This window comes from Glandiceps talaboti, chromosome 21 (assembly GCF_964340395.1).
Source record: "Glandiceps talaboti chromosome 21, keGlaTala1.1, whole genome shotgun sequence".
In the NCBI taxonomy this organism is placed as follows: domain Eukaryota; kingdom Metazoa; phylum Hemichordata; class Enteropneusta; family Spengelidae; genus Glandiceps; species Glandiceps talaboti.
The window spans coordinates 18936457-18960982 of record NC_135569.1 but is presented as its reverse complement, the minus strand read 5'-3'; the positions used below and the strand labels follow the sequence as shown (position 1 = coordinate 18960982).

General features: G+C 37.8%; 1 protein-coding gene across 3 annotated transcripts in view; it reads right to left on the bottom strand.

The window, feature by feature from the left end:
* The window catches only part of LOC144451331 (arf-GAP with coiled-coil, ANK repeat and PH domain-containing protein 2-like), a 93766-nt gene that overhangs the window by 33331 nt on the left and 35909 nt on the right, over positions 1-24526 (bottom strand). For all 3 annotated transcript variants that reach the window (XM_078142137.1, XM_078142138.1, XM_078142139.1), the window contains exons 12-18: positions 11670-11721; positions 8117-8214; positions 4906-5032; positions 4014-4090; positions 2147-2208; positions 1538-1601; positions 68-137 (exon numbers count right to left, since the gene is read on the bottom strand). In XM_078142137.1, the coding sequence (XP_077998263.1) occupies positions 68-137; positions 1538-1601; positions 2147-2208; positions 4014-4090; positions 4906-5032; positions 8117-8214; positions 11670-11721 (550 nt within the window). The remainder of the gene's footprint in view (positions 1-67; positions 138-1537; positions 1602-2146; positions 2209-4013; positions 4091-4905; positions 5033-8116; positions 8215-11669; positions 11722-24526) is intronic.

Below are 24526 nucleotides of genomic sequence, written 5' to 3'. Positions count from 1 at the left end.
GTCACTAACAGCTGAGCTAAAAAAAACCTGCAATTATTGCAGCTACTAATTATTAATTATTACTTACTTTCAGTGTTTCTGGTTCCCATGCATCGAGAGTTAATGACCTGACTTTGGACATATGTACACCAAAACTCCTGTTAATTTAAAAATAACAATTTTATCAAGTATAGATCACAAGTACTAAATAATATACATATAGCAAACTGCCATATACACAGTGTCATTTCATTCACCTGGATGCAAACACTGCCACCTTCACTTACAATTACAATTTGCATCCAATTTTTTGGACCATGAAAAATATCTTTTGCACATGAAATAACATATTCTACACATGTACACTGAATTGAACACTTTGACCTTCAATAAGCTCATGTGTGTGTGTGAGTGAGTGTGTGTGTGTGTGTGTGTGTGTGTGTGTGTGTGTGTGTGTGTGTGTGTGTGTGTGTGTGTGTGTGTGTCTGTGTGTGTGTGTGTGTCTGTCTGGTGTGTGTGTGTGTGTGTGTGTGTGTGTGTGTGTGTGTGTGTGTGTGTGTGTGTGTGTGTGTGTGTGTGTTCATGTGTGCGTGCATACGCATGCATGCATGCATGCATGCGTGTCATTTTCTCTACAATGACAGGTTGGTAAATTGAAATTATATTGTCCATACATTCCGTACTATAATAGATGAGATTCATGCATACTAATCAGACCTATCTGTATACCAATGAAATACACAATATCTCACCTTAGTGGTTTGTTCAATCCAAACAAAATTTTGTACACACAGTGTTTGGCATAATGGCTTGGTATTAATTTTTTGTGGGTGACATGAGTAATTTGTGTATCCATTAAATATAGTAAGTTAGGCAATATCTCATTACAGGATTGTTGAATTGAAATTTTGTACATTAGGGTACCAGTTAGAGGTGAGGTTTTAGGGCAAGATCTTGGGATAAAATTCAATTTACGAACACACACACATACACAGACACACACACACACACACACACACACACACACACACACACACACACACACACACACACACACACACACACACACACACACACACACATATATATATATAGGAAGTCAGTGGTAAGATTTGTCCGTAGTACAGTGCTCGATACAGTGCTCGAGCGGAGTATATGTTGAGGGTAGAAGAAAATCAAGTCGGGTTTTTCGTCTCTACAAGCCTGTTTCGTGAGTAAATCACTCGTCAGGAGATGTTGACGAGATGTTGATATATATATATATATATATATATATATATATATATATATATATATATATATATATATATATATATATATATATATATATATATATATATATATATATATATATATATATATATATATATATATATATATATATATATATATATATATATATATGTGCTAAAGAGTGATATGAGCAGCAAAAGTAATGCATGTATTTCCCTGATGTTCGAGATTTCAAAGTAATTGGCTGCAATACTAGTGACTTTAATACCTGTGTATACCAGAACATTGTATACCTAGTGTTATTCCAAGGTTTATAATGACTTACCTGTGTATACCAGAACACTGTATACATAGTGTTATTCCAAGGTTTATACTGGCCCATCGAGGATCTTAAAAAAAAGACAAGTATCACTGTTAGTAAAGTAGAAATAAATTAAAATAATAAAATTCATAACACTAATGTTGTAAGCTTATTAGTCTTTCAAATCTTTTTCAACTCCTTGATTGCATCAACATTTCTCAAATAGTAATATTTTTTCAGTGGTACCATGGCTTATTTTGACAACCCAACTTTAATCATGAGTGTAGATTAGTTAATATACACACACCATAGGTGTAGATTAGTTAATATACACGTATCATGGGTGTAGACTAGTTTTAGAATCATAGACTATTTGATGTAAGGTCTATGCTAGAACCATAGACTATTTGGTGTAAGGTCTATGCTAGAACCATAGACTATTTGGTGTAAGGTCTATGCTAGAACCATAGACTATTTGGTGTAAGGTCTATGCTAGAACCATAGACTATTTGATGTAAGGTCTATGCTAGAACCATAGACTATTTGGTGTATGGTCTATGCTAGAATCATAGACTATTTGATGTAAGGTCTATGCTAGAATCAGACAAAATGTAATATTGTGTTCATACTTACTAGGAGCTTTACAATCACAGCATTTTTCATTGCCAGCTATGGTTTGTAATTTACTTAGCATACTGAAATCAAGCAGATAGTTATTTTTAGCCAACATATATTTTGTTTTTAATTTGAACTCAGAAAGTTAATAGATAAACATTTCCATACAGATACAATGATTAGAACAAATCTGATCTTGTGTTCCCATTAACCAAGGTATTACAGTATGATTGCACACCTGATAGAATTGAGGTTGCAATATACCATGTGCTCCAAATGGACTTCCAATGATTAGAACAACTCTGATCTTGTGTTCCCATTAACCAAGGTATTACAGTATGATTGCACACCTGATAGAATTGAGGTTGCAATAGACCATGTGCTCCAAATGGAGTTCACAAAGTATAAAGGGTTGTAATCTGATTAAAATCTGATGTGCTGAATATGGCTTAATTTCTTTAAATACCAAGTTTATTTCCTTCATTTATTGTTTTCATTTTGTTGTTCCGGGAGTCATTGTCGCTATCCCATGAGCTTTGAGAGAGAATTTTTAATATACAGGGTCAGATGTGGGAAGGTGGCAATCACCCCGAACAACAAACAACACGAAGTGATGGAAATAGAGATAAATAAAGCAATACAGCCGCTTTCACCACATCAGATTTTAATCAGATTGTAAGGGCATGTTGTGCAACTATAGGTCTGTGCTAGGGGTAATACTTGTAAAACACTTTAGGCATGTTGTGCAACTATAGGTCTGTGCTAGGGGTAATACTTGTAAAACACTTTAGGCATGTTGTGCAACTATACGTCTGTGCTAGGGGTAATACTTGTATAACACTTTAGGCATCGTGTGGAGCACTATGTAAAACTAGAACAAGTCTTCATAGAGGCCATACCCCCCTTCAAATGTGACTTTATAGAGACATGATTTTAAAGAAATTGGTGGCAACAAATAAACACTGCAGCGTCTGATAATACAGGGAATTGCTGAATTTCAGTAACTAAGCATGAAGATCCAGGTCTAGGTCAAACGTCAATGTCTAAAAGAAAGTTTAAAGTTGGCAATGTAGTGGTAGACACTTTAGTGTAGTCTCCATGTCTTGACATTTTTTAGTTAATTGGTAAATCGTGATTGCTCACTACAAATATGACTGCCATTGAGTAAAAGTGACATGAACACCAAAAGTAGCACATCTGTATGTAAATTTATCTGGTTCTGTATTATCTATAGACATGATCTAAAAGACATAATTGCTACAAAAGTGTCTGCAATATGTAAGTAAAAGCATAATTTTGTTGATCCGTGTATAGAGTCTATGATTGAAGTTTTTTTTTACTAAAAATATCGATGCCATTCAGACAAAATTACATAAGCACCAAAAACAATGCTTATGTATAGTTCTTTACTTCAATATTACTTGTAAACATGATTTAAAGAAATTGATGGCAATATGTAAATATTACAATGTGTCTGTGATAGGCAGGAATTAGCTTGCATCTGATAATGTGGGGTAGTAGACACTTGAATGGAGTCTCTATGTATTACAGTTTTTGAGTTATGCAGAAATAGCTTGCATCTGATAATATGGGGTAGACACTTGAATGGAGTCTCTATGCATTACAGTTTTTGAGTTACGCAGTAATATTGATTTTTAATTACAAATATAGCCATCATTCAGTCAAATTTACATATATCAAAAAACTAATCGACATGCATATGTCCCACATGATATGTCACCTTTGTGTCAGGTTTGAAAGAAATTGGATATTGCATGTCTGAGAAATGATGTATTACGGATGCACAGATGGACATGGAGAAACGGACTGAGCTCATTGTAATAGTAGCCCTTTGGGGGTGTCATTATTGTAACTACTAACTGACCTGGGCTGTACTTTCCTAGTTGCACCATCTAGAGAAGATACTACTGAACTGACAGATGATGATTCTTCATTTTCCAGCTGTAAAAACAGGAAAGTTGAGAATGTGTTAACAAGGTTAAACTGCTAGTGATTCTAACTTCAATACATGGCTTATCAAATCTATATATGACAACAGTGACATGTATACTAGCTTAAATAGACAATCACATGAACAGACACATACACATACACACACACACACACACACACACACACACACACACACACACACATACAGAGACATACACATACATACATACAGACACACAGACAGACACACATACACACACATACATACATACATACATACATACATACATACATGCACACACACAGACACACAACATGCCAGCCACATACAGACACAGACGAAGAGACACATAATATAGATACATGTACGCACATGTACACACACATAGACATACACACAGCCATACACACACAGACACACACACAGACACACACACACACAGACACACACACACACACACACACACACACACACACACACACACACACACACACACACACACACACACACACAATGGTCAACAAATCCAATATTCAAACTATCTATGACATTAATGTTGTCATGGTCAACAAATCCTATATTCAAAATATACATGACATTAATGTTGTCATGGTCAACAAATCCTATATTCAAAATATACATGACATGTACTATTTTACAAGGTCTCCTATCCATCTTTCGATGGCAAGTCATCTTTTTCTTTCCCCTTTTTTCCTTCTTGTTGTCTCATTTTTCTTAGTTTTTGTAATTTTGAGGTGTATTTCTTCTGTATTTATACAGGAAATAACACATTGTTAAAAAAACTACTCATCGTAATAAATACCTTGAGCTGACTACAACTGCCACTACTTATATTGGTTAGATCACTTAAACTTTGCTTGATGGCATTTTCTAAACCTTGCATCCACAACTGTTTGAGATTTTCAGAGTCTGCTTGCAGCATACATGTCCTGTATTGAAAACAGAAACAAAGACATCAGTAATCATGATATTATAGTTTGAGTAGTTTTAGGGCAGTGAATGGTGGTTGGATTGAGATTAAAAATAGACAGATAGAGAGTACCGCCCTGTATTAAGATAGTACTTTACTAGATCTTACCACATACTGGTAACTGACCTAAATACTTAGTGTCAAAGTCATTTTGTTATGTCTTGTAGAAAGTAAAAAAGTTACAAGGTGGTAAATGAAAAGGTGCGACTTGTCTCTCACAATGTACTGATCTTGAATTCAACACATGCACGTCAGATACATATATATAAAATATACACAATTTAAATACTTTGCTTCTTTGACCTTGAACATAAGGGTGGGTCAAGGTCAGAGGTCTCATTAGAAAACCCATAAGGGTGGGTCAAGGTCAGAGGTGTCATTAGAAAACCCATAAGGGTGGGTCAAGGTCAGAGGTCTCATCAGAAAACCCATAAGGGTGGGTCAAGGTCAGAGGTCTCATCAGAAAACCCATAAGGGTGGGTCAAGGTCAGAGGTCTCATTAGAAAACCCATAAGGGTGGGTCAAGGTCAGAGGTCTCATTAGAAAACCCATGATGGATAACATGGGTAAAGACACTCAAATGAGGTTTCTATCTATTTAAGCTTCAACAGTTAATGGGCTTCACCCATGCATTGGAACTAAAACTTAAAAGTAGTTACCCTATCCAGAAACTGTTTTGTGTAAAACATAGTGTCCTACCTAAAACCCTTGCATGAAAGTGTCCCACCCCTAAAAACATGAATTCCTCCAGCTACTTTCTGTCTGATCCCATGTCAAAAAATAATGCACAAACTACAGTCTAGTAACCATATCCATGGGCTACTACTATACAGGTGTTTATTGTGTGGCTACTTGGCTGGAACTGACCAGCTAATGATTGACAGTGGTCATAATATACATCAATTAGACTGAAACTGACCAGCTAATGATTGACAGTGGTCATAATATACATCAATTAGACTGAAACTGACCAGCTAATGATTGACAGTGGTCATAATATACATCAATTAGACTAGAACTGACCAGCTAATGATTGACAGTGGTCATAATATACATCAATTAGACTAGAACTGACCAGCTAATGATTGACAGTGGTCATAATATACATCAATTAGACTAAAACTGACCAGCTAATAATTGACAGTGGTCATAATATACATCAATTAGACTAGAACTGACCAGCTAATAATTGACAGTGGTCATAATATACATCAATTAGACTGAAACTGACCAGCTAATAATTGACAGTGGTCATAATATACATCAATTAGACTAAAACTGACCAGCTAATGATTGACAGTGGTCATAATATACATCAATTAGACTGAAACTGACCAGCTAATGATTGACAGTGGTCATAATATACATCAATTAGACTGAAACTGACCAGCTAATGATTGACAGTGGTCATAATATACATCAATTAGACTGAAACTGACCAGCTAATGATTGACAGTGGTCATAATATACATCAATTAGACTGAAACTGACAAGCTAATGATTGACAGTGGTCATAATATACATCAATTAGACTAGAACTGACCAGCTAATGATTGACAGTGGTCATAATATACATCAATTAGACTGAAACTGACCAGCTAATGATTGACAGTGGTCAGTTTCAGTCTAATTGATGTATACATCAATTAGACTGAAACTGACCAGCTAATGATTGACAGTGGTCATAATATACATCAATTAGACTGAAACTGACAAGCTAATGATTGACAGTGGTCATAATATACATCAATTAGACTGAAACTGACCAGCTAATAATTGACAGTGGTCATAATATACATCAATTAGACTGAAACTGACCAGCTAATGATTGACAGTGGTCATAATATACATCAATTAGACTGAAACTGACCAGCTAATGATTGACAGTGGTCATAATATACATCAATTAGACTAGAACTGACCAGCTAATAATTGACAGTGGTCATAATATACATCAATTAGACTGAAACTGACCAGCTAATGATTGACAGTGGTCAGTTTCAGTCTAATTGATGTATACATCAATTAGACTGAAACTGACCAGCTAATGATTGACAGTGGTCATAATATACATCAATTAGACTGAAACTGACAAGCTAATGATTGACAGTGGTCATAATATACATCAATTAGACTGAAACTGACCAGCTAATAATTGACAGTGGTCATAATATACATCAATTAGACTGAAACTGACAAGCTAATGATTGACTGTGGTCATAATATACATCAATTAGACTAGAACTGACAAGCTAATGATTGACAGTGGTCATAATATACATCAATTAGACTGAAACTGACCAGCTAATGATTGACAGTGGTCATAATATACATCAATTAGACTGAAACTGACCAGCTAATGATTGACAGTGGTCATAATATACATCAATTAGACTGAAACTGACCAGCTAATGATTGACAGTGGTCATAATATACATCAATTAGACTGAAACTGACCAGCTAATGATTGACAGTGGTCATAATATACATCAATTAGACTGAAACTGACCAGCTAATAATTGACAGTGGTCATAATATACATCAATTAGACTGAAACTGACCAGCTAATGATTGACAGTGGTCATAATATACATCAATTAGACTGAAACTGACCAGCTAATGATTGACAGTGGTCATAATATACATCAATTAGACTAGAACTGACCAGCTAATAATTGACAGTGGTCATAATATACATCAATTAGACTGAAACTGACCAGCTAATGATTGACAGTGGTCATAATATACATCAATTAGACTAGAACTGACAAGCTAATGATTGACAGTGGTCATAATATACATCAATTAGACTGAAACTGACCAGCTAATGATTGACAGTGGTCATAATATACATCAATTAGACTGAAACTGACCAGCTAATGATTGACAGTGGTCATAATATACATCAATTAGACTGAAACTGACCAGCTAATGATTGACAGTGGTCATAATATACATCAATTAGACTGAAACTGACCAGCTAATGAACATCTTTCTAAAGTAAAGAATCAAGTTACAGTTTTATACATATCATTCTACTTACTTTGAAGGTGATACAATTTCAAAACAAAATCTTCGTTCAATGTCATTGGCTTGTTTTACAGTGCACAGTCTTAAATCTGCAACTACAGTTGGTGTGTCCTGTATATAACAAGTGAATTCATTGGTCAGTTTAACTACAGTGGGTGTGTCCTGAGAAAATTATACATAACAAGTGCATTCATTGGTCAGTTTAACTACAGTGGATTTGTCCTGTGAAAATTATATATAACAAGTGAATTAGAGTGTGATAGAGTGGGCTTTGAGAAAGAGAATGGTACCAGAAGTGTTGGTTAGAGCGGTTATGAAGCTGTACGAGAATGCAAAGACCAGAGTCAGAGTGGGATCAGGGTTGTCTGATGAATTTAGGGTAGGAGAGGGTGTACATCAGGGGTCAGCACTTTCGCCACTTCTGTTTGCAGTAGTTGTGGATGTGCTGTCTGAAGAGGTGGGAAAGGGGGAGTTGTTTGAGCTTCTTTATGCAGATGACCTGGTGTTGATGGCAGAGTCCATGGAGGAACTGGAGAGGCTATTTACTGCTTGGAGATGTGCTTTCGAAGGAAAGGGTCTGAAAGTGAATATGGGAAAGATGAAGATCATGGAGTGTGCAGCAGGCAATGGAGTCAGGGCAAAAGCAAAGATTGACCCATGTGGTATTTGTCATAGGAGAGTAATGAGAAATTCGATACTGTGTACGAAGTGCAGGAAATGGATTCATGGAAGGTGTGCAGCAGTAAGGAGAGTGACAAGTGTGATGGCAACAGATTATGAGTGTTGGAAATGCCTACAAGGTGGAGAGTTTGTTGGTGATAACCCGGAGCATGCAAGTGCTGTAAATGAAAGGCTGCAGGAACTGGACCGAGTAAAAGAGTTCTGTTATCTGGGTGATACCTTAGATGGTGCAGGAGGCAGTGAGCTTGCAGTGACAAAAAGAGTGGGACTGGAATGGAGGAAGTTTAGAGACCTTGAATCTGCACTATGTGGTTGTAGGCTAATTCTAGCAATGAAAGGTCAGATCTACAAGGTATGTGTGAGACCAGTTATGACATATGCGACAGAAACATGGGTGATGAGAGCAGTGGAAGAGGGTATCTTGAGGAGAGCAGAGAGAGCTATGGTTAGAAAGATATATGGTGTGAAATTGAGTGACAGGGTTGGCTCAGAGGTGCTAATGGAACGGCTAGGTCTATGTGAGTCAATTGTAGAGGTAGCAAGGCGTAGCTGTCTGAGATGGTGTGGACATGTACTAAGGAAAGATGAAAGAAAAGGAGTGAAGAGGGCATGGAATCTGGAGGTGGATGGAAAAAGAGGGAGAGGGCGACCAAAGCTGACATGGAAGAGTATGGTGGAAGGACAATGTAAACAGATTGGATTAAACATCAATGACTATGGGAACAGGCAGAAATAGAGGAATGTGATTGCCACATGGAAAGAAGGACAGTCGGTGACCCCCCGCCAGGGGGAAGAAATCGACTTTAATTAATGATGATGATGAATTCATTGGTCAGTTTAACTAAAGTGGGTGTGTCCTGTGAAAATCATAATGTGCTAAAACATTTACTGGCTTGTCCAGTTAAACCAAGACACATGTACTGAATACACTCATTGGTTCAATATACCAAGATACATGTAATGAGTACACCCATTGGTCAATATACCAACTTAAGATACATTTAATGAGTATGCTCATTGGTCAATATACCAAGATAAATGTAATGAGTTCACTCATTGGTCAATATAATTATCTTGGTTCAACACATCATGTAACCATGATGTAACTAAACATGTCTAAAGTGGGCTTCACACTGCAAAATATAGTTCACTATAAATCACTAAAAATGACAGTTTATTATTTAATCTGCTTTCAGACTTGATTTGTGAAACAATGGATCTGGCATAACATTCCAATATCACAGTGCCCTCTACCCTAAACATCTGGCTGCAATAATTGCAGTGTTATTGTTATGATTTTGAGGGGTTTCCTTTTGTTTTTGTGCTTTTTTTTTATTCCGATGTTTAACTAGAAGCAAACGCTACAATTACTATAACATTAACGCAAATAGACGGAAGCAATTCAGATCTAAATCACAAAGTTGGGTGGATTTTTCTGTTAAATTACACCTTACCTGCCAAAAAATTTGACATTTCCTAACTTTGACATTAATTATGGAGCCTTATGGAACAGAAATTGTAGCATTTTGTTTCCAGTTAACTGCCAAACTCACAACAAACGCTACAATTATTACAGCTACCCTAAATATAATCCAAAATGGCTGACTTGCTGGCGCATTTTTTACGCATTAGTACACTAAGATCAAAATTGTTCCATCAGACTCAGAGGCATTTGAACAGATTAAGATGTATTCAAGAGATATTTGATGAAGAAGAAGCAAACAGAGATCGAGATGAAAGTAATACTAAAATATTTCTGTTGTCCTTGGTGGCCAGTGCACCTTTGACAATGACTGTACTTTGGATGATAGAAATCAGGCATTTTGTCTCCTCATTTTGTCTCCTCATTTTGTCTCCTCATTTTATCACCACGACCTCACATTACTACAGCTGACATTGTCAAATGTTTACTGTAGGACATCAGCCAGGTCAACAGTAAGGGTGTGATTTAGGACCTAGTCTACTGTAAATGTCTACTGCAGGGCAGTCATCAGCCAGGTCAACAGTGAGGGTGTGATTTAGGACCTAGTCCACTGTAAATGTCTACTGCAGGGCAGTCATCAGCCAGGTCAACAGTAAGGGTGTGATTTAGGACCTAGTCCACTGTAAATGTCTACTGCAGGGCAGTCATCAGCCAGGTCAACAGTAAGGGTGTGATTTAGGACCTAGTCCACTGTAAATGTCTACTGTAGGGTGGTCATCAGCCAGGTCAACAGTAAGGGTGTGATTTAGGACCTAGTCCACTGTAAATGTCTACTGTAGGGTGGTCATCAGCCAGGTCAACAGTAAGGGTGTGATTTAGGACCTAGTCCACTGTAAATGTCTACTGTAGGGTGGGCATCAGTCAGGTTAACAGTGAGGGTGTGATTTAGGACCTAGTCCACTGTAAATGTTTACTGTAGGGTGGTCATCAGCCAGGTCAACAGTAAGGGTGTGATTTAGGACCTAGTCCACTGTAAATGTTTACTGTAGGGTGGTCATCAGCCAGGTCAACAGTAAGGGTGTGATTTAGGACCTAGTCCACTGTAAATGTTTACTGTAGGGTGGTCATCAGCCAGGTCAACAGTGAGGGTGTGATTTAGGACCTAGTCCACTGTAAATGTCTACTGCAGGGTGGTCATCAGTCAGGTCAACAGTGAGGGTGTGATTTAGGACCTAGTCTACTGTAAATATTTCCATATTGACAAATCTGGCCTGGACTATATTATAGTCCGGACATAGTCAGCCTTTTTGGTCCAGACTATTAGAAGTCTGACTTAGACCACCCTAACTCTTTCACAAAGTGCGTTTAGGTCAGACTAAAACTTAGAGCAGCCCAGGAGCGGATTATACTTTGCAGTGTGAAGCCCTCTTAAACTACACAGACAACCACTTAACAGTCTTACCTTAAGCTTCTTTTGATAAATCAATTGATTGCTTTGTATAACAAACCATCGTCTACAAATTAAAAAACAGAGAACCGCAATGAAATCCCGTTAAACATAGTTGTATCATTATATAAAGGTTCCTAAAATATTTACATACTATTAAACAGTACAATTTCATATAAGTCATTTCTTTCTCTTTAGAAGTCTAACATTGTGTATACAAACACAATTGTTACTATCAAAACAAGTCTTCAATCAAAGACATAGTCCCAAAACTAGTGTGTTGTATTGTGTACGATGATTAGCATTATATTGGAAATGTTTCGTTGGGACTCTTATAGGGCATTGAAGGGTATTTCTAGGGATGTCAATGTTTGTTGTGTTGGGTTTCCAATATAATTTATAACATTCAAAGTAAAACCTAAACTATAACTCATTGACAAATATTGTAAATGTTGGTTTATATCAGAGACTTGTCAAACCTGAGCAAGACAGAGCATCGACAGCCAACTACTGTCTGTGTTTCACCCACACGGACAGTTATAATTATGCACAGTAAAGGTCATAAGGTCACACTTTTGATCCAATATTTGTACACAATTTTGGCAGATGTCATACATAATCAACATGTTATATATAGCTAAGATACTGAGTCTGTTATACAATGTAGCTGAGTTTACACTTATTTCATCAATTCAAACAGAGGTGGACTAACTTTGTTAATTCAAGCTGTGATCATAAAACAATGTGCAGACATGTATCTGTGGACTGTAGTGCAGACACGTATCTGTGGACTGTAGTGCAGACATGTATCTGTGGACTGTAGTGCAGACATGTATCTGTGGACTGTAGTGCAGACATGTATCTGTGGAATGTAGTGCAGACATCTATCAGTGGACTGTAGTGCAGACATGTATCTGTGGACTGTAGTGCAGACATGTATCTGTGGACTGTAGTGCAGACATCTATCAGTGGACTGTAGTGCAGACATGTACCTGTGGACTGTAGTGCAGACATGTATCTGTGGACTAGTGCAGACATCTATCAGTGGACTGTAGTGCAGACATGTACCTGTGGACTGTAGTGCAGACATGTATCTGTGGACTGTAGTGCAGACATGTATCTGTGGACTGTAGTGCAGACATGTATCTGTGGACTGTAGTGCAGACACATATCTGTGGACTGTAGTGCAGACATGTATCTGTGGACTGTAGTGCAGACATGTATCAGTGGACTGTAGTGCAGACACATATCTGTGGACTGTAGTGCAGACATGTATCTGTGGACTGTAGTGCAGACATGTATCTGTGGACTGTAGTGCAGACATGTATCTGTGGACTGTAGTGCAGACATGTATCAGTGGACTGTAGTGCAGACACATATCTGTGGACTGTAGTGCAGACATGTATCTGTGGACTGTAGTGCAGACATGTATCTGTGGACTGTAGTGCAGACATGTATCTGTGGACTGTAGTGCAGACATGTATCTGTGGACTGTAGTGCAGACACATATCTGTGGACTGTAGTGCAGACATGTATCTGTGGACTGTAGTGCAGACACATATCTGTGGACTGTAGTGCAGACATGTATCTGTGGACTGTAGTGCAGACATGTATCAGTGGACTGTAGTGCAGACACATATCTGTGGACTGTAGTGCAGACATGTATCTGTGGACTGTAGTGCAGACATGTATCTGTGGACTGTAGTGCAGACATGTATCTGTGGACTGTAGTGCAGACATGTATCTGTGGACTGTAGTGCAGACATGTATCTGTGGACTGTAGTGCAGACATGTATCTGTGGACTGTAGTGCAGACATGTATCTGTGGACTGTAGTGCAGACATGTATCTGTGGACTGTAGTGCAGACATGTATCTGTGGACTGTAGTGCAGACATGTATCTGTGGACTGTAGTGCAGACATGTATCTGTGGACTGTAGTGCAGACATGTATCAGTGGACTGTAGTGCAGACATGTATCTGTGGACTGTAGTGCAGACATGTATCTGTGGACTGTAGTGCAGACATGTATCTGTGGACTGTAGTGCAGACATGTATCTGTGGACTGTAGTGCAGACATGTATCTGTGGACTGTAGTGCAGACATGTATCTGTGGACTGTAGTGCAGACACATATCTGTGGACTGTAGTGCAGACATGTACCTGTGGACTGTAGTGCAGACATGTATCTGTGGACTGTAGTGCAGACATGTATCTGTGGACTGTAGTGCAGACATGTATCTGTGGACTGTAGTGCAGACATGTATCTGTGGACTGTAGTGCAGACACATATCTGTGGACTGTAGTGCAGACATGTATCTGTGGACTGTAGTGCAGACATGTATCAGTGGACTGTAGTGCAGACACATATCTGTGGACTGTAGTGCAGACATGTATCTGTGGACTGTAGTGCAGACATGTATCTGTGGACTGTAGTGCAGACATGTATCTGTGGACTGTAGTGCAGACATGTATCTGTGGACTGTAGTGCAGACATGTATCTGTGGACTGTAGTGCAGACATGTATCTGTGGACTGTAGTGCAGACATGTATCTGTGGACTGTAGTGCAGACATGTATCTGTGGACTGTAGTGCAGACATGTATCTGTGGACTGTAGTGCAGACATGTATCTGTGGACTGTAGTGCAGACACGTATCTGTGGACTGTAGTGCAGACACGTATCTGTGGACTGTAGTGCAGACACATATCTGTGGACTGTAGTGCAGACATGTACCTGTGGACTGTAGTGCAGACATGTATCTGTGGACTGTAGTGCAGACATGTATCTGTGGACTGTAGTGCAGACATGTATCTGTGGACTGTAGTGCAGACATGTACCTGTGGACTGTAGTGCAGACATGTATCTGTGGACTGTAGTGCAGACATGTATCTGTGGACTGTAGTGCAGACATGTATCTGTGGACTGTAGTGCAGACATGTACCTGTGGACTGTAGTGCAGACATGTATCTGTGGACTGTAGTGCAGACATGTATCTGTGGACTGTAGTGCAGACATGTATCTGTGGACTGTAGTGCAGACATGTATCTGTGGACTGTAGTGCAGACATCTATCAGTGGACTGTAGTGCAGACATCTATCAGTGGACTGTAGTGCAGACATGTATCTGTGGACTGTAGTGCAGACATGTATCTGTGGACTGTAGTGCAGACATGTATCTGTGGACTGTAGTGCAGACATGTATCTGTGGACTGTAGTGCAGACATCTATCAGTGGACTGTAGTGCAGACATGTATCTGTGGACTGTAGTGCAGACATGTATCTGTGGACTGTAGTGCAGACATGTATCTGTGGACTGTAGTGCAGATATCTATCAGTGGACTGTAGTGCAGACATGTATCTGTGGACTGTAGTGCAGACATGTATCTGTGGACTGTAGTGCAGACATGTATCTGTGGACTGTAGTGCAGACATCTATCAGTGGACTGTAGTGCAGACATGTATCTGTGGACTGTAGTGCAGACATGTATCTGTGGACTGTAGTGCAGACATGTATCTGTGGACTGTAGTGCACACATGTATCTGTGGACTGTAGTGCAGACATGTATCTGTGGACTGTAGTGCAGACATGTATCTGTGGACTGTAGTGCAGACACGTATCTGTGGACTGTAGTGCAGACATGTATCTGTGGACTGTAGTGCAGACATGTATCTGTGGACTGTAGTGCAGACACGTATCTGTGGACTGTAGTGCAGACATGTATCTGTGGACTGTAGTGCAGACACGTATCTGTGGACTGTAGTGCAGACATGTATCTGTGGACTGTAGTGCAGACATGTATCAGTGGACTGTAGTGCAGACATATATCTGTGGACTGTAGTGCAGACATGTATCTGTGGACTGTAGTGCAGACATGTATCTGTGGACTGTAGTGCAGACATGTATCTGTGGACTGTAGTGCAGACATGTATCTGTGGACTGTAGTGCAGACATGTATCTGTGGACTGTAGTGCAGACATGTATCTGTGGACTGTAGTGCAGACATGTATCTGTGGACTGTAGTGCAGACATGTATCTGTGGACTGTAGTGCAGACATGTATCTGTGGACTGTAGTGCAGACATGTATCTGTGGACTGTAGTGCAGACATGTATCTGTGGACTGTAGTGCAGACATGTATCTGTGGACTGTAGTGCAGACATGTATCTGTGGACTGTAGTGCAGACATGTATCTGTGGACTGTAGTGCAGACATGTATCTGTAGACTGTAGTGCAGACATGTATCTGTGGACTGTAGTGCAGACATCTATCAGTGGACTGTAGTGCAGACATGTACCTGTGGACTGTAGTGCAGACATGTACCTGTGGACTGTAGTGCAGACATGTATCTGTGGACTGTAGTGCAGACATGTATCTGTGGACTGTAGTGCAGACAGCTATCAGTGGACTGTAGTGCAGACATGTACCTGTGGACTGTAGTGCAGACATGTATCTGTGGACTGTAGTGCAGACATGTATCTGTGGACTGTAGTGCAGACATCTATCAGTGGACTGTAGTGCAGACATGTATCTGTGGACTGTAGTGCAGACATGTACCTGTGGACTGTAGTGCAGACATGTATCTGTGGACTGTAGTGCAGACATGTATCTGTGGACTGTAGTGGAGACATGTATCTGTGGACTGTAGTGCAGACATGTATCTGTGGACTGTAGTGCAGACATGTATCTGTGGAATGTAGTGCAGACACGTATCTGTGGACTGTAGTGCAGACATGTATCTGTGGACTGTAGTGCAGACATGTATCTGTGGACTGTAGTGCAGACATGTACCTGTGGACTGTAGTGCAGACATGTATCTGTGGACTGTAGTGCACACATGTATCTGTGGACTGTAGTGCAGACATGTATGTGTGGACTGTAGTGCAGACATGTATCTGTGGACTGTAGTGCAGACATGTATCAGTGGACTGTAGTGCAGACATGTATCTGTGGACTGTAGTGCAGACATGTATCTGTGGACTGTAGTGCAGACATGTATCTGTGGACTGTAGTGCAGACACGTATCTGTGGACTGTAGTGCAGACACGTATCTGTGGACTGTAGTGCAGACACGTATCTGTGGACTGTAGTGCAGACACGTATCTGTGGACTGTAGTGCAGACACGTATCTGTGGACTGTAGTGCAGACATCTATCTGTGGACTGTAGTGCAGACATGTATCTGTGGACTGTAGTGCAGACATGTATCTGTGGACTGTAGTGCAGACATGTATCTGTGGACTGTAGTGCAGACATGTATCTGTGGACTGTAGTGCAGACATGTATCTGTGGACTGTAGTGCAGACATGTATCTGTGGACTGTAGTGCAGACATGTATCTGTGGACTGTAGTGCAGACATGTATCTGTGGACTGTAGTGCAGACATGTATCTGTGGACTGTAGTGCAGACATGTATCTGTGGACTGTAGTGCAGACATGTATCTGTGGACTGTAGTGCAGACATGTATCTGTGGACTGTAGTGCAGACATGTATCTGTGGACTGTAGTGCAGACATGTATCTGTGGACTGTAGTGCAGACATGTATCTGTGGACTGTAGTGCAGACATGTATCTGTGGACTGTAGTGCAGACATGTATCTGTGGACTGTAGTGCAGACATGTATCTGTGGACTGTAGTGCAGACATGTATCTGTGGACTGTAGTGCAGACACATATCTGTGGACTGTAGTGCAGACACGTATCTGTGGACTGTAGTGCAGACATGTATCTGTGGACTGTAGTGCAGACATGTATCTGTGGACTGTAGTGCAGACATGTATCTGTGGACTGTAGTGCAGACATGTATCTGTGGACTGTAGTGCAGACATGTATCTGTGGACTGTAGTGCAGACATGAATCTGTGGACTGTAGTGCAGACATGTATCTGTGGACTGCAGTTTCTGGTGTTTCTATATAAATCCTGATTAAAGGTGTTTCTACACTACCAGAAATAAAATTCTTACTTTCTTGTCTCAAGAAAAAAATTCTTGACACAAGAAAATTAAGAACAAACAAGCACGTTCAAGAATAAATAAGAAAGTTCAAGTATGCAAAATGCCAAAATGTATGAAATATATTCTTGACACAAGAATTTTTTCTTGCCCCAAGAATTTGTCAGTAATTTTTTCTTATTGAATCTTAACATCAAGAAAGGCAATTCTCAATATAAGAATCTCCAAGAAATATACCATACATATTCTTCATATGAGATTTGAATTCTTGAGTTTTCTTGCACAAAAATCTTGGTACAAGAATAAAATTCTTACTTATGCTTGTCAACCCATGCATTCTTAATACAAGAATTGAATTCTTGAGTTTTCTTGCCCAAGAATTCTTGGTACAAGAATGAGATTCTTACTTTTTCTTGTCAACCCATGCATTCTTGTTACAAGAATTGAATTCTTGAGTTTTCTAGCCCAAGAATTCTTGGTACAAGAATGAGATTCTTACTTTTTCTTGTCAACCCATGCATTCTTGTTACAAGAATTAAGTTCTTGAGTTTTCTTGAGCCAGAATTCTTGGTACAAGAATGAAATTCTTTCTTTTTCTTGTCAACCCATGCATTCTTGTTACAAGAATTGAATTCTTGAGTTTTCTTGAGCCAGAATTCTTGGTACAAGAATGAAATTCTTACTTTTTCTTGTCAACCCATGCATTCTTGAAACAAGAATTGAATTCTTGAGTTTTCTTGAGCAAGAATTCTTGGTACAAGAATGAGATTCTTACTTTTTCTTGTCAACCCATGCATTCTTGAAACAAGAATTGAGTTCTTGAGTTTTCTTGAGCCAGAATTCTTGGTACAAGAATGAAATTCTTACTTTTTCTTGTCAACCCATGCATTCTTGAAACAAGAATTGAATTCTTGAGTTTTCTTGAGCAAGAATTCTTGGTACAAGAATGAAATTCTTACTTTTTCTTGTCAATCCATGCATTCTTGAAACAAGAATTGAATTCTTGAGTTTTCTTGAGCAAGAATTCTTGGTACAAGAATGAAGTTCGTACTTTTTCTTGTCAACCCATGCATTCTTGAAACAAGAATTGAATTCTTGAGTTTTCTTGCCCAAGAATTCTTGGTACAAGAATGAGATTCTTACTTTTTCTTGTCAACCCATGCATTCTTGAAACAAGAATTGAATTCTTGAGTTTTCTTGCCCAACAATTCTTGGTACAAGAATGAGATTCGTACTTTTTCTTGTCAACCCATGCATTCTTGTTACAAGAATTGAATTCTTGAGTTTTCTTGAGCAAGGATTCTTGGTACAAGAATGAAATTCTTACTTTTTCTTGACAACCCATGCATTCTTGAAACAAGAATTGAATTCTTGAGTTTTCTTGAGCAAGAATTCTTGGTACAAGAATGAAATTCTTACTTTTTCTTGTCAACCCATGCATTCTTAATACAAGAATTGAGTTCTTGAGTTTTCTTGAGCAAGAATTCTTGGTACAAGAATGAAATTCTTACTTTTTCTTGTCAACCCATGCATTCTTGTTACAAGAATTGAATTCTTGAGTTTTCTTGAGCAAGAATTCTTGGTACAAGAACGAGATTCTTGGTACAAGAATGAGATTCTTACTTTTTCTTGTCAACCCATGCATTCTTGAAACAAGAATTGAATTCTTGAGTTTTCTTGCCCAACAATTCTTGGTACAAGAATGAGATTCGTACTTTTTCTTGTCAACCCATGCATTCTTGAAACAAGAATTGAATTCTTGAGTTTTCTTGAGCAAGAATTCTTGGTACAAGAATGAAATTCTTACTTTTTCTTGTCAACCCATGCATTCTTGAAACAAGAATTGAGTTCTTGAGTTTTCTTGAGCAAGAATTCTTGGTACAAGAATGAAATTCTTACTTTTTCTTGTCAACCCATGCATTCTTGTTACAAGAATTGAATTCTTGAGTTTTCTTGAGCAAGAATTCTTGGTACAAGAACGAGATTCTTGGTACAAGAATGAGATTCTTACTTTTTCTTGACAACCCATGCATTCTTGAAACAAGAATTGAGTTCTTGAGTTTTCTTGAGCAAGAATTCTTGGTACAAGAATGAGATTCTTACTTTTTCTTGTCAACCCATGCATTCTTGAAACAAGAATTGAGTTCTTGAGTTTTCTTGAGCAAGAATTCTTGGTACAAGAATGAAATTCTTACTTTTTCTTGTCAACCCATGCATTCTTGTTACAAGAATTGAATTCTTGAGTTTTCTTGAGCAAGAATTCTTGGTACAAGAACGAGATTCTTGGTACAAGAATGAGATTCTTACTTTTTCTTGTCAACCCATGCATTCTTGATACAAGAAATGAATTCTTGGGGTTTCTTGCCCAACAATTCTTGGTACAAGAATGAAATTCTTACTCTTTCTTGTCTATCCATGAATTCTTGGGGTTTCTTGCCCAAAAATACTTGGTACAAGAATGAAATTCTTACTTTTTCTTGTTCAGCCATGCACAAACAAAAGGATATATCCCTTTTGTTAATAGTGTGTCTCCATTGGTCAAGCTTGTATATATGGCCATATATCATAGTGTGTGGACAGCCCTGATGCTTTCTGGGATAGCATCATTTGGCTCCATTTTTGAATTCACAACTGCACACCACACTTTGTTAGAAGATTGACAACATTGTCATTTTTGATCCTGTATCATACATCATATGCTTGAAAAGATGGTTTAACCTTGACCGGTTTTAGAAAAAATATCGACCCAGCCTAGAGAGTGGCTTCTGTTGTATTCAGAGTCTATCAACAAGTTTAAAAACGAAGACGTTAAAGAAGCAATGTGGAGGGCATTCTTTGGTAAGTGTGCAATTATTTCACATTCTTCAGAACTTTGAATCTGTATAAATGTTATCATGGTCATTGTTACACTGGGCTTGAGGTTTAAAGTTTGACTCTCCTGCCAGTGAAAGGTCTTGCAATGTCATCAAATTTATCCTGTAAGCAATGTTTAGTACACTTCACTCAATATACTCGAAGTCTAACTAACACCATGTAAACAAACCTTATGCAATCTTGAGCATGTGTACATGTACTTAGAAAAGGTGCAGATTAGCATATATTAGACTGACAGATCAGCCATTGTGGGTGTGGCCTGGCCTACATGTAGGTACATTTTACCATAGACAGTAGAGGGGAGATTTTACATTGCCATGAAACTTGCCTAGCTACATGTACATCTCCAGAAGTAACATTCTACATAGCCCAGTAACTTGTCTTGTTTTACTATCTCAAGAAGCTCTCAACACTTAGTACAAAGACAAGGTCATGGGCAACACTTAACAATAGATATAATTATTAAACTGTACTAGATTACTATGGAAGTCTTTGACAACTTTTGAGACAATTTCTTTCTTGTTCACTTTCAGGTTGGTTACCATGACAGTGTAGCTCAAGCCTACCTCTTCCTTGTACAACTTGTGTCACCATATTGTTGTATGGCTGCGAGTCATGGATAATCTCTAAGGATATGGAGAATAAAATCAACTCCTTTGGCACATCATGTTACTGTATAATGTTAAACATCAAGAGGATTGACAAAGTACCAAATGTTTCTATCTACAATCTTACGGAGACTATGCCCCTTGTCGAGAGAGCCAGGAATCGTCAACTGAAATTCCTTGGACATGTACTGCGCATGCCTGATGGGGAGCCTGTCAAGGAGTATGCATTGTATGTCCCAAAACATGGAAAGAGGAAATCTGGAAGGCAAAGAACCCTGTTCTCAAAATACATCCACTGTCTTCTGGGAGATGCAGATGGCATGCTGAATCATGGTCAACTGTCAGAAATGGCTCAAAACCGTTGTGGCTGGAGGAAACTTATGGTCGACTGCTGCGCAGCTGAAAGATGATGATGATGACCTCTTCCTCGAAGAACAGGTACTTCAGGACAAATTTACTAATCCACATGACATGAAGAACACATCGTATACTATAGGAAGAAGCTGAAGGAACTCCATAGATACATTGTAGTACCTGACGAACGATGACAGCGAGTAGGAACAATTGTTTAACTTTTTAATTTGATCCTCATTTTCCCAACTTGTAGTTTTTTCTGTGCAAAGAAATTCCTCCTGATAGAAAGAGCATTTAATTTTTTAAAGATTTGATTCAAGTTAATTAGATCATGGACATTGATGAGAAATGGACTGGAAACAACAGCCAGGTAAAGTTATGATGATTCTCTGTTGTCTGTCTGTCAGCCTATTCTATTTCAACTTCTTCATCGACCTTTTTTCCAAAGTTACGTTGTCACTTCTTTTCTGAAATCAGAAGTCAGATTACTTTGATATTTGGTGCACTGAGAATGACTATTTTCTGCACAGATCAATCAGGCTATTTTGACTTCTTGTCCAAAGTCATTGGTCAGATTGCATTGACATTAATTGTGTACATCCCTATTTTAGTGGATATTTTGGATAAAAAGTAATGTACCCAATAGACGGGGAATAAATCAGTTCTACCATTTGTACACAATTGATTTCCTTTGATCTTTTGCTTGCTTTCCAGTACATTTCTCTCCAATGTCTATGATTTGTTTGATTTTTAATCTTTTAAGTAAAAATTGAAATTCATTCAGGGGCAATTGAATATGAAGTCTCCCTATTGCAATTTAAGATTTCTGTTGCCATCTAAATTACAGAAAGTGTGCATTTCTTGGGTAGGTACCCTGTTGCTGTTAACTGTCGTAAAATAGGCTATTAGCAAATTTTCTGGGGTTGTCTGTCAATGTCATACTTTTATCCTTGAGCTTGTGAAATCAAGGTCCATTAAGTTTTTGGGGCAAGCCCAGTGAACTATTTCAATGGACTGAGGCCGTTTAAGTTAGGCTAAATATCTTCTAATTAATATCCAGATTTCATTTGACTGTAACAAGATAAATGTATGGCATATAAAAGTATTTAGAGAAGATGAAACTGGTTGAAGTGTTGCACGACATTGAAATGTTATATTTTTAGAAGAGTTCAAAAAATATTTAATGACAGTTTTATTAACTTACATGTATATTGCCATTATTTATGTTAATAAAAGTTTTAAAATTTACAAGTTTTGTTTGGGGTAGATTTTTCATTAAAGGGGACTGTATTTATGGAAATCATGTTTTCCATATAATGAGTACTTTTCCTTGAATATTCTCCAGATAAGAATTCTTTTTCTTGCATATTCTTGAGACAAGAATTCTCTTTCTTGAATATTCTTGAGACAAGATTCCCTTTTCTTGAATATTCTTAGGACAAGAATTCTCTTTCTTGAATATTCTTGGGACAAGAATTCTATTTCTTGATTATTCTTGGGACAAGAATTCTTTTTCTTGAATATTCTTGAGACAAGAATTCTTTTTCTTGAATATTCTTGAGACAAGAATTCTTTTTCTTGAATATTCTTGGGACAAGAATTCTATTTCTTGAATATTCTTGGCACAAGAATTCTTTTTCTTGAATATTCTTGGCACAAGAATTCTCTTTCTTGAAAATTCCTGGGACAAGAATTCTCCTTCTTGAATATTCTTGGGACAAGAATTCTATTTCTTGATTATTCTTGAGACAAGAATTCTTTTTCTTGAATATTCTTGAGACAAGAATTCTTTTTCTTGAATATTCTTGGGCCATGAATTCTCTTTCTTGAATATTCTTGGGACAAGAATTCTCTTTCTTGAATATTCTTGGGGCAAGAATTCTGTTGCGTGAATATTCCTGGGACAAGAATTCTCTTTCTTGAATATTCTTGAGACAAGATTCCCTTTTCTTGAATATTCTTAGGACAAGAATTCTCTTTCTTGAATATTCTTGGGACAAGAATTCTATTTCTTGATTATTCTTGAGACAAGAATTCTTTTTCTTGAATATTCTTGAGACAAGAATTCTTTTTCTTGAATATTCTTGAGACAAGAATTCTCTTTCTTGAATATTCTTGGGACAAGAATTCTATTTCTTGAATATTCTTGGCACAAGAATTCTTTTTCTTGAATATTCTTGGCACAAGAATTCTCTTTCTTGAAAATTCCTGGGACAAGAATTCTCCTTCTTGAATATTCTTGGGACAAGAATTCTATTTCTTGATTATTCTTGAGACAAGAATTCTTTTTCTTGAATATTCTTGAGACAAGAATTCTTTTTCTTGAATATTCTTGGGCCAAGAATTCTCTTTCTTGAATATTCTTGGGGCAAGAATTCTGTTGCGTGAATATTCTTGGAACAAGAATTCTATTGCTTGAAAATTCTTGGGACAAGAATTCTATTTCTTGAATATTCTTGGGACAAGAATTCTCTTTCTTGAATATTCTTGGGACAAGAATTCTATTTCTTGAATATTCTTGGGACAAGAATTCTATTTCTTGAATATTCTTGGGACAAGAATTCTATTTCTTGAATATTCTTGGGACAAGAATTCTATTTCTTGAATATTCTTGGCACAAGAATACTTTATCTTGAATATTCTTGAGACAAGAATTCTATTTCCTCAATATTCGAGACTAGAATTCTCTTTCTTGAATATTCTTGGGACAAGAATTCTATCTCTTGATAATTCTTGGGACAAGAATTCTATTTCTAGAAAATTCTTGGGACAAGAATTCTCTTTCTTGAATATTCTTGGGACAAGAATTCTTTTTCTTGATAATTCTCAGGACAAGAATTCTCTTTCTTGAATATTCTTGGGACAAGATTCCCTTTTCTTGAATATTCTTGGGAGAAGAATTCTTTTCCTTGAATGTTCTTTGGACAAGAATTCTCTTTCTTGAATATTCTTGAGACAAGAATTTATTCTCGAGAATATTCTTGGGACAAGAATTCTCTTTCTTGAATATTCTTGAAATAAGTTCTTAGGACAAGATTTTTGGCTAAACCTGGCATAAGAAAAAAATTCTTGATATAAGAATTCATCGGTT